The sequence below is a fragment of the Phacochoerus africanus genome, chromosome 3, assembly GCF_016906955.1.
Source record: "Phacochoerus africanus isolate WHEZ1 chromosome 3, ROS_Pafr_v1, whole genome shotgun sequence".
NCBI classification, from domain to species: Eukaryota; Metazoa; Chordata; class Mammalia; order Artiodactyla; family Suidae; genus Phacochoerus; species Phacochoerus africanus.
In genome coordinates, this window is record NC_062546.1 from 67,029,085 (window position 1) to 67,041,112 (window position 12,028).

The window sequence follows — 12,028 nt, forward strand, 5'->3', positions numbered from 1 at the left end:
AGCAATTCATATTTTCACTTAAAGGAAGTTACTATGCAATGACTAATGCTTCAAAGAGTGGATTACAGGCTGGTTGTTCTCTTCTTATCCTGCATTTGGCAGGCCTGGGGGTGGGAAGGATCACTCACCTCGTCTGGAGCTCCCACGATGCTTCATAAGAAAGGGGGTGATCCTATGGATCACTTTATGTCTCTGACAGTGTCTGATGATATGTTACTGATGTGACATAAAAGATCTACTAATAGCCTTAGACAAGAGACGTGGCTGAGATTGCAAGCCTGCCTCTCTCTACACATGCATCGAGGTCAATAGGCTCTGGGGAGCCCAGTATGTCCGTGGAGAGTTTACCTCGAGGACAGTAGATATCTGGAGCCCATCGGTTGCACTCATAATTGTCTGCTGCCTTTTCACAGGTGAAACACTTAAATCCACCAGGATATGGTGTGGCTGCAAAAAAAAGGATCAAGAAAAAAGATTAATTTCTGAAGTTGAGCACAGTATCCTGGGTAGCGAAGTTAGATTATGTTTATTTTTTCAAAAGGATTCTCAAAATAGCCCAGGAGTTTCTTAAAAAACTAAACATCCAACTATCATATGATGCAGCAATTGCACACTTGGACATTTATCCCTGAGAAATGAAAACTTGCCTTCACACAAAACTCTGTACACAAATGTTCACAGCAACTTTATGTGTAATAGCCAAAAACTGGAAACAACCCAGATGTCCTTCAATGGGTAAAGGTTAAACAAACTGTGGTATATCCATACCATGGAACACATCAGCAAGGAAAATGAATTATTCATACATTCAACAATTTGGATGAATTTCCAGGAAATGATGCTGAGTAAAAAAAGTCAATCCTTAAAGGTTATATACAGTACGAGTCCATTTATGTAACATTTTTTAACTTTTTATTTATTTTATTTTATTTTCGTCTTTTTAGGGCTTCACTTACGGCATGTGGAAGTTCCCGGGGAAGGGTCCAATCGGAGTTGTAGCTGCCAGTCTACCACAGCCACAGCAACATCAGATCCGAGCCAAGTATGCAACCTACACCACAGCTCATGGCAATGCCGGATCCTTAACCCACTGAACGAGGCCAGGGATTGAACCCAAGTCCTCATGGAACTAGTGGGGTTCGTCACCTCTAAGCCACAACAGAACTCCAAACATTCTTTAAATGAGAAGACTTTAGAAGTGGAGGAAAGGTTAGTGGTTGCCAGGTGTTGGGAATGACAGTCGTAGAGGGCAAAGTCAGAGGAATGTGGGTGTGAGGCCAACAGGAGGAATCCTTGTCCTACTGAAAATGCTTAGTGTCTAGACTTGTGATAGTGGATACACAAACCTCCATGGAATAAAATTATGTAGCACTAAATACGCAACACACAAAGGAAGACAAGTAAAAGATGGAAGTCTAAATAAGACCAGTAGAATAATATATCAGCATCAATAACCTGGTTGTGATATTATCCTATAGTTTTTTAAAATGGTACCATGGGGGGAAACTGGGAAGTGTATATGGCATCTCTACATTTTTCCTTACAAATGCCAATAAATCTATAATAATCTCAATGAAAATATCAACTGAAAAAAGGCACTCAGGATTTTCTATGATTTTTTTATATGCATTAATTTATGTAGACCTATCAACATATACATGTAAATATTAGGCTCAATCATTAACAATTTCTTGATGTTTAATCATTTCTTACCTACAAAATTGCTTTCGTTTAGTCTGATATTTTTATCTGGTTGGACCTGACGCAGTTAAGAACCCCAGGTAAGTATCAGCTAAGAGAAGATAAAATAATTCATTGCTAAAATACGTGCTCCCTGTGCTGAAGGGACCTTCGTTAGGGGCCTCAGTTCAATGTCACAGGGCAGTGTGCAGAGGGCACGTGGGGATGTGGCTGCTCTATATTCCAGGAGGTTCCTCCTATCTACCCCCTCCACTTCCCACCCCTGAGCTGCCCCTTTCTGCCTTCTAAAGGGACAGGCCTCCAGGCACATGCACTCTTTGCCTGCCTTTGTGCCTGGTGGGGCTGTGTCAATGAGAGTCATACTCTGGAGAGTGCCTGGCACTCCAGAGTGTCCTTGGCATCAAAGACGAGAAGCCACAAGCAATGTCAGGCCAGGGCGTCTCTGCCTTTTTCACTGATGTACTTTCACTTGCTGCTTAGGGTTTTGTCTTTTACACACAGAACCTCTGTGTGTGTGTGTGTGTGTGTGTGTGTTAATTTGTAAAGCTACCTGTCCTCTTTGAAAGCTACAAACACTTCATCTGCAGGAGCCAACTGTTCTCCCTTGCAGATGGCTGAGCCTGCCTGTCCCACTGGCGGAAATAATCATCTCAGGGTAAATTGCTTGGCCCACATGGAACCAATTAAGTATCTTATCAAAAATAAATGAAGGAGGAGGCAGCAGCTTAAGGCCAGAATTATGAGCCAGATATAACTTTGCTTTTCACCTTGCCTAGAAGAGCTGCCCATCCTTGCTCTTGCTTGCAATATTTCACAGACCTGACTGACAATATCCAATAACTTTAACGTGATCAGAAGTTGTAAACTGTCTTAAAAAGACAGGTAGCTGGAACTTTGAACGGGCCCATTTGAGAGTTCTATGTTCCTCTGAGTGGCTGGTGACCTAAGTTCATAAACAGAACAATGCTGAGTGCATGGATCATCTGAAACCTGAGGAATGGAAGGCAGTTTAGACATAGCCATCTAGCCACTGCATTCCCAATGAGGAAATTTCACTCCAGTTAAACATGTTCTCCCTATCATGTAACTATAATAAAACAGAAATCAACTGTTTTGCAAAACTACACACAGATTTTTTTTATATCTTCACATCCCACCAGTGGGTTACATTCAAGTTAAGATGTTAGTTTAGGTAACTACATGCCTGAAGAATTTAAAATAAATAGGTTTGGAGTTCCTGCCATGAAGCAGTGGGTTAAGAATCCAACTACAGCGGCTCAGGTCACTGCAGAGGCGCAGGCTCAATCCCCATCCCAGCAGAGTGGGTTAAAGGATCTGGAGTTGCTGCAGCTGTGGACCAGATTCAATCCCTGGCCCAGGAACTTCCATGTGCCACAGGTGCAGCCATTAAATAAATCAATCAGTTAATTAAATTTAAATAAAATAAAATGGTTCTCATATTCCAAAGGCCCAATGTCCACTTTTCTTATGGACATTTTCATTAAATTATTTTTATAAATACCATTATGAAAAACCATATAGAATATTTTGGGAAATTTTCCTGATTGGATACATTAAAAATAGTTTCACTATCTGCTTTAAAATATTTAATATATAAATGAGTGTAAAAGAGAACTTTAAAATAGTCTGTGAGATTTGAAGTAGACTTATTAAAGCAGGGGTTTCCAAAAAAGATGTAAATGATTTGTCAAAGGATGGCATTTCTCAAAAAATGATCATATTCACTGAGGTTTATAACTGCAAGCTAACCATAATACTTCAGCTTGCATGATTAATTCACTAGAGGATCCAATTTTATCTGTCTGTCACTGCAGCCAGTAAAACTTTTAGCTGGAATGTTGGATTAGTTATTCCTGGAAACTTTCCCATCAAAGAGATAAATTAAGAACTTTGAATGAGGATTGATGATCCAGCCGTTCCAAGAATAAACTTATTGAGAACCTAGCACTAATAAGTTGTAGTGTTCCCAAATCTGGATTAATAGACTCTTCAAAATCATCTTTTGTAAGACTAGTGACATATTACATTAAACACTGCCATTTCTGACACAAGTAGGCCTGGACTTTGAAATTAAAGTACATCAAAATTTAAACAAGAGTATGAGCTAAAACACTACAGTGGCAAAATAAAGCTCTGTTTAAAATCATTTATCTCTGAATGTATTTATCAGCATGGATCATTGACAATTAACCAAATGATCTCGTTTTTGGTGAGTTTTATTTTTGAAGTCCACAACTTCATAGCCTATCTGTGTGCATTCTCAAGACCGACAGTCCAATACATGCTTATAAGAATCTGTATTTATGTCTTGGCAGGTAGTACTCATTAGTGAATAAGCAAACCCTTTTCAGTGACCAATCTCTGAAAAAAGACTCAGCTTGAAGTCAATAATTATAGCACAATACCACGTAACGGCTTAATTCTCCCCTCTGGAAATATTTAGCCAAAAAAACAGGCTCACAGATGAACAACTATCTTCAGCAGCTTGCTAACTGATACTGCATCTGATAAAGTTTTTTCAAAAGGATGGAAAGAGGTTCCTAAGAGATGTGCTATTTTCTTCTTTGTTACTTCAAAGCATTATAGAGCAAGTAGGGTTTCAAATCGTGGCCCCAGCTGTGAATGAATCTAATTTGGCTCTTGATCACAGAGTTAATATGCTGAGTACTTTGTATTTCAGGGCATGAGTCCTTGGTCCCTCAAGAGAAGGTGATTGTAAAGAAAAAAAGAAACTCCAAAGTGCCTAGTTACTTCCTGTAATATAATCTGTCCATTAACTCTCCTGGTCAGCCCTAGTTCAACCGATCATAATTCATTTGTAGGCATCAGAAAGGATTTTATCTTTGTTTCCATCTCTCGGAACTTTGTGCCTGGACAAAGGCCTTCAGCGACCAAAACCGTGGCAAGAAGAGAATCTTGTCTTGAAATGTATGATGATGTTTAATTCTTGCCAAGTTAATTTCCATTGTTTTTTGGAAACTGGATGCAAATACAAAATTTCTAGAAATCTAATAAATTGGTCTTCCTTCTCAGTCCACTAGGCAACAAAATGTCTGTATAATTTTAATACCATGAATGCATTTCTGATAGAAATGAATTTCCTGCTATCTTTCTAGAAAGTTCCCTTCCTCCCCAAGACTTCTGTAGTGTGCAATTACGGGAAAATTTTCTTGGCACCCTAGCTGGATGTAAACAAGCCCACTGTAGCCACATAGCTCTTTGGTCCACATGATAAGGAAAGCAACAGAAGAAAATTGGATTTCTCAGGAAAGGCTTCTATTACAAGAAAAGAAATGGAGACTAAGAATAGAATGAAGCCTCTTAGGCTCTTAAATTCTGCTGTCTTGGATGAGGTCTAGCAACCAAATAAGGAGCTCCATTTTTCTTAATACTAATCCTGCTTTGAAGGTTTTTGTTAGGCTGTGGTACTTTAATCAGGCTGTGGGCTAGGAAGAAATTTATCAATTTTCACATGAAAAAGTAAAAAAAAAAAAGCTCAAATTATAGAAAGGAATGTTATGGAGGACATTGCCTCAAGTTTGAAAGCCATCAAGTTTATTTCTTAAAAGGCTCAGAAACGTCAAAGATTAGAGAACCAAAAGCAAAGGAGATTAGTCATGGGAGGTTGAACTTTCCCAACACGGGTTCCAGTCTCATTTTACTTATTATCTCTGAGGGCTGTTCAGGACCCAGAAGAAATGAGTTTATGTTTGTCTAGTGTAGAAAACCTGTGTGTCTTCTCACATCTCCAGCATCACTGCATTGCTCTTTGGGAAGGTTCTGAGCAGCATCTAACATTCATGGAATCTGGCTTACTTGCTGACCTTAAGAAAGCAGTTTTTGTGTCTCTGTCTAGAAAATGAGGTGATTATATTAATAATTCAAAATCAAAATAATCCCACGCTTCCCTCATATATTTTTTATGGTCTATGTTCACAGACACCTGCTTATCTGTGGAGACATCGCTCCATCTAAACAGCCTAGCAGGTGCTACACAGGGGCAGAGGACCGAGGTCGATTAAAAAATCAAAGTTTAAAACAAACAGACACACAGCAACAACTTCTTGAAATAGTACAGAGAAAAGTGAAGTTAGCTCTGCATTAAAGTAGGCAGAGTAAACAAAGTTCTGGCCAAGTAGGAACCATTGACAGGAATTTGAATCCAGAGAAAACTTATATTCCTCATGACCAGCTATGGAGACTGAAAGAAAACTCAGCCTAGACATACCGCTGAATCATGTACATACAACGTAATTTAGGAACAGCTTCTTCTACCCTTCTCCATATTCCAAAATCACATCAGAAAACTCCATCGATTCTTTCTGTATGGTGATTTTTTTTTTTTTTAATCAGGCCATGACTCTATTTAATTGACATGGGCCAGCTGAACAGAACTTTTCCACCAACTTCTAAAGCATGGATGTGATTGTCCCTCCAGCATGGCAGAGATCATCCGTCAAAGATCCTGTTCTAAATAGACTTTCTGGAGTTCCTGTTGTGGCTCAGTGGAAACACATCTGACTAGTATCCATGAAGACAGAGGTTCAATCCCTGGCCTCGCTCAGTGGGTTAAGGATCCGGCATTGCCGTAAACTGTGGTGTATACTGCAGCTGTGGCTGTGGCATAGGCTGGCAGCTACAGCTCTGATTCAACCTCTAGCCTGGGAACCTACATATGCTGCAGGTGTGGCCCTAAAAAGACAGAAATAAATAAATAAATAAAGTAGACTTTCCAAATAGGGGATCACTCAACTCAAGCAATGACCTGCCACACCACTGAGGCAAAAGCAATGTGTGGGTGTGTGAGTGCATGTGTTCTGTTCTTGTTCACTTAAATCCAGTCCCCTTAATTTTCCTTCCTACCATGCATATACAATCAGCCTCAGAGAAGGCCTGGTTTGGGTCTGTTTTGGGGCCCAGTAACTTCTGAGTCTGTCACTGAAGTGGACAAAGAATCCTATAGAAGCTGAAAGTGGCAACCAAACCCAAGTGACTGAAACCTAGGTTTGTGATAAAAAACTCATGGCTGTTTTGAAGGGAAGAACAAAATGCAATTCTAGAAAGCAGAGAAACTATGAAAAAAGCATCTTCTTTTCACAAATGTTACTAAAATAAACAGACCTGCAAAAATAAGCAGGCTGATAAGTTTTCCATACAATTAACTATTAGGTACCAGCCTATACTAGGGAGAGCGTAAAATGACAAGTCTAAAGAAATTATCTGCTGCCTGTCAAAAGTATATTTAGGGAGTTCCTCCTGTGGTGCATGCAGTAGGTTAAGAATCTGATTGCAGCAACTCAGGTTGCTGTGGAGGTGCAGGTTCAATCCCTAGCCTGGCATAGGGAGTTAAAGGATCTGGTGGTTGTAGCATGGATTCGGTCCTGGGCCCAGGAACTTCCATATGCCACAGCTGTGGCCATTAAAAAAAAAGTGTATTTGAAGTTAAAAAATTAGTGATGTATTTTTAGGATCTTCAGTTTACTGCCTGAGCCAATTACGACAATGTCATAAACACCAAGCATCTGATTGCCTGCTATGTATGTGCTTAGCATTTTACAGATACTATTTCTAGTCCACAAACTAATGCTAAAGGATATATAATTTTAGCCATGTTAGAAATGTAGAAATCAACACTTTAAAAGATTCCCCTAACATTTATTGAGCTTTACTATCGTGCACAGTGCTAAGTGCTTTGTGTGCATTCTTTTATTTAATCTCCACAAAGTTAGGGAGTTTATTTCAAGTCAGAAGGCTATGAAGCAGCTGAACAAGGTGCTGACCCAAGGTCAGGTGGATTGCAAGCATTTCTCCCACCGCCTCTCATTTAACCAGGACCCGGAGATGTTAAATATTCTAACCATGTGGCACCAAAGGAGTCCAAGTGACAACCTCTACCTTGGAGACTGCAAAATCCTGAGAAGCAAAGGACTGTGGTTGATTTACCCTTATATCTTTCTTGCCTATCACAACACAACACACAGTAGCTGCTCAAAAAAGTTTGCTGAACAGAGTTTTTCAAAAGAGTGATGCACCTCAGGCCAAATGCCCTCGCACACAATATACCCCGATCTCACCACCACTGGGGCCATCCTGCAGAGGGTCAAGCAAATATAAAAGAGATGAGATAAATACAGAGATGGTGACCAAGACAGGAAGTAAAGCTGCTGTGTTTCCCAAAATGTGATACTTAGAATAGTAGCAGCAGCAGCAGCAGAAGCACCTGAAATTCCTGCTGAAAGCAAAAACCCATGGGGACCTCCCCAGCACAGGCAGTCAGACCTCCAGGGAAGGGACCCAGGATGCACATTATCATGTGCTCCTGAGGTAATTCTTAAACACCGGAAACTGAAAGGGATAGATAGGGAATAGGAAGCGGTAGGAGGCAATTACACTGAAACTGAGAATTAGATGCACAGACAGGAAGACCAGCTATTATCTTGCCTATAAAGGCCTGATCTCTCACAAACACCTTCCTCCCGGGACGGCGCTCACTTTGATAAGTGGCCCAGGGCTGGCAGAATCAGAGGGAAGGGTGTTCAGACTCAAAGCAACGGTGCAGGGAAACAGAGAAAACAAGCCCCATAATTTATCTTAAAATAAAAATGCACCCTTTAAAAAGGGGACAGTAAAACATACCACATGTTTTGGTAGCACTAGCACCTCCCAATTAAACTACCAGGTCTCCTTTGCATGGAAGGCTGCCACCTTCCTGCCATTTTTCAACTTACAAATCTTTTTTTTTTTTTTTTTTTCTTTTTAGGGCTGAACCCGAAGCATATGGAAGTTCCCAGGCTGGGGATGAAGTTGGAGCTGCAACTGCCAGCCTACCCCACATCCACGACCTATGGCTCAGGTCACAGTAACACTGAATCTTTAACCCACTGAGAGAGGTCAGGGATCAAACCCACATTCTCGTGGATAACATGTCAGGTTCCTAACCAGCTGAACCACAACAGGAACTCTCTCAACTTTCAGATCTTATTTGAAGTCAAGTGACCTTTCTGCAGCAGAGAGAAGAGAGTCTTACTTGAAGGGTGGAGGTAGATAATGTCTTTCACGGTGAAGTCTCGGGACTGGGCAGCTTTCAGACAATCAGCCAGCAGACTCAGGAGCAGGAGCCAGGCCAGGGCAGGGCCAGCCTCCATGGCAGAGCCAGGAGTCACTCATCCAGGGGGCCCAGGAGTGGGGACTTAGGACGACGAAAGAGGACTCTCACCTGAAATACAAAGCAAGATTCATCTCAAGGTGCAACTGGAGAAAGGCCCGGGGGGCCCTGCCCAGCTCCCAAGCAGGCCAGATGCAGGGAGGAAAGCAGCTGAGGGCACAAGGAAGTGAGTGGATGGGAGAGAAACTTTCCAGACTGTGATTGTAGAGCACAAAAAATTTCAACCCAAATCTATTCCTAATTATGTTGCTAAAGCTCCATGGCTAGCAGTCCCCGCTAATATCCAGCAGAGATGGTATCAAGGGAGATTGAATTTTAATGAAACCCAGCTATTTTGCCAGAAGTCTAGGGGATGGCTGCCAGAAGGCCACAATAAATAAGTCAGGCGCAGATGCTCAGAAGTATTTCCTTGATAATGGTGAAGGCCAGGTATGAGAGGGCGGCCTTCCTGGGTTCTGCTGCCCTGGGGAAACCTGTGCAGGCTAGACTTTCAGGTTCAGGGCAAAAAAAGGTATATAGGTAAACTGTCCTCTCCTGAACCAAAATGAGTCTTTATAGCTCCAAATCTCCTTAACACAACTAATATTACTGGCTGCACAGCACTGAAGTCCTTTATGTATATATATATCATCTAATTCTCCTTATAACCCCATAACCCAATGAGGTAGGCACTGTTATCATCTCACTGTGAAGAAACTGAAGTCCAGCAATTACATAGAGGAGATGATTTAAACCCAGGGAGTCCAGCCACTGCGTCCACATTTTTAAATACTAGGTGATACTATGTTCTTTCAAAGACTGATTCAAGGTGTATAAACAAAACCTGAAGAAATGAGGTCAAGGTGTCACTAAGAAATTATCATTCTCTCCTCTTTTTTAATCTTTCTCAATTATGATTCAATTACAATTGAGAACAATAAAATCTATTAGGTTGAACTGTCCAGCTTACTTAGAATGTAACTATACATCTTAATTTTTGTGTATATTCACCTGCCATTTTATAGCTTTTTTATAGAGTCTGTTCCTCAATTCTACTATTTTCCACATATCATTATTTTAGCACCCATGCAAGGTGTCAAGTTAGGTTTTTTGTTTTGTTTTGGTTTGGGGTTTTTTTTTTTTTTTGGTTTTTTTAGGGCTGCTCCTGTGGCATATGGAAGCTCCCAGGCTAGGAGTAGAACTGGAGCTGTAGCCGCCGGCCTATGCCACTGCCACAGCAACACCAGATCTGAGCGGCATCTGTGAACTACACCATAGTTCATGGCAATGCCAGATTCTTAACCCACTGAGCGAGGCCAGGGATAGTAGTTGGGTTCGTTAACGCTGAGCCACAAAGGAATTTCCAACGATATTTTTAAAATAGCATAACAAAATAAATTCTAGAATTATTCTATCAAAACAAATAGACTGAGAGTAAATATATTACAAATCAAAATCAATAGAGAAAATCAATATGGACTAATCAGATTTTAGAACACAGTATAGAGTAATATTAATCAAAACAGAATGATAGAAGGTATAAAAAATGAATTCAGAAAGTGGAACACTCTAAGGAGCTCAGAAATAGAGCTATTTCATGATACAAGCAATTTTTCAAAATTACAGCACAGGAAAATATTAAATAATAGTATGATAACTTTATTAAATATTGTGGAAAAGATTAACAGGCCCCAAACAATGCACAATACACTAAAATTAACTCTAGATGGATTGCCGTGTTCATTATTTTTTTAAATAGATGAATTGCTAGAAAATAGAGTAGAACTCTTATCAACCTCTAACAGCTTGATGATGCCAGCCTTGCCAATTTTATGCTCACTACTCCCTCTTCTGTTTAGGAATTGGTTCCTCTAAGCAAGTTTGCATTCATAAAGGGAATGAGCTGCTGGTTCACTTCATTCATTGACTGCCAGGCACTGTGCTAGGCACTTGGTTAAACAATGTGATGAGAAAACAAATATCAAGGATCTCTTTCCCTCCAAGAGTGACAGACGCAAACATGTCATCTTAAATGAAGCAATAGTGTTTCCTTGTACATCCATCAGGTCAGGTAAGATTTGCACAGCACCCCCTGGAACCTCGAATGAATCACATAAACACCCCATCTCTTCACAATCGGGGCTCAGTTACAAGAGGGATGGTGAAGAAAGCTTTCAGATTTTATTTCACATAATTTAACATTAAATATAAACTAATTGCTAACCGAAGTCCTTTTTAATGTGAAACTTGATGTCAACACATACTAAATACTGCAAGAGACTCATTTTCATTAAAACATTTCTAAACCACAGTTTTCCTTCCAGTTATCGATTTAAAGGTCTCCCTCTGCACAATCCTTGCACTAAGCATCATGCATTACTTAATGTCATCTGAAATTAACATTACCACAACTTCTGTGACATGGCTACCCAGCCATAAGCCTTCATTTCTCAGCTTGTGAATAACATACAGAGGGGAAGAGCTAGATGCCTGGATTTGAAACCTTACTCCAATACTTTCTTGCTGTGCAACCTCAAGCCAGTTGCTTAACCACTCTTGCACCCCAGTATCCTCATCTACAAAATGAGGCTAATACTACCTACCTCGAAAATGCACTATGGGAATGGAAGAAACCAACATATGTAAAGCACTAAGAACAATGTCACACAGCAAATGACATGTAATATTTCCCAATATTTTTACTGCTATTGTTTTCAAAATCAGTCGGTTTTCGTTTTCTAAATGAGAGTAAACATGGTGTAGTTATCTCTGGCTCAACATACAGCTCACTTTCATTAAATCAAAAAAAAAGTGACAATTCCCAAACTACTATGACACATTGCAATCCATGTCTCCTCAACCCCAGCTTCAGTTCTATGGCCCGCTAGGCAGGGACAAAGCCAGTGGGGAGAGGCCTAAATGTCACCAGCATTTTAATCTGCTGAGGCTCATGAATACTCAGGGGTCTTGCTGCCGTCCCTATCAATGAAGCCAACAGGTGGGTGCTGGTCTACATCCTCTCCGTCTGTCCCCAGGCTACCCTACAATATGTTCCTCCCCCATGATCCCTACATAACTGCTTTGTTAGGATCTACTTGTTCAAAAGATAAGGAAGGAGCACAGGTCTCAAGCACATTACTTTGTACCCTTTTCCAAACCTAT

At 40.5% G+C, this 12,028-nt stretch overlaps 1 protein-coding gene across 4 annotated transcripts in view; it reads right to left on the minus strand.

The window, feature by feature from the left end:
* Nucleotides 1–12,028, minus strand: part of LYPD6 (LY6/PLAUR domain containing 6) — a 120,124-nt gene that overhangs the window by 12,812 nt on the left and 95,284 nt on the right. For all 4 annotated transcript variants that reach the window (XM_047771960.1, XM_047771959.1, XM_047771962.1 and 1 more), the window contains 2 exons: nt 8,750–8,938; nt 349–447 (listed from right to left, as the gene is read on the minus strand). In XM_047771960.1, coding sequence (XP_047627916.1) covers nt 349–447; nt 8,750–8,867 — 217 coding nt within the window. In that variant the 5' untranslated portion in view covers nt 8,868–8,938. The remainder of the gene's footprint in view (nt 1–348; nt 448–8,749; nt 8,939–12,028) is intronic.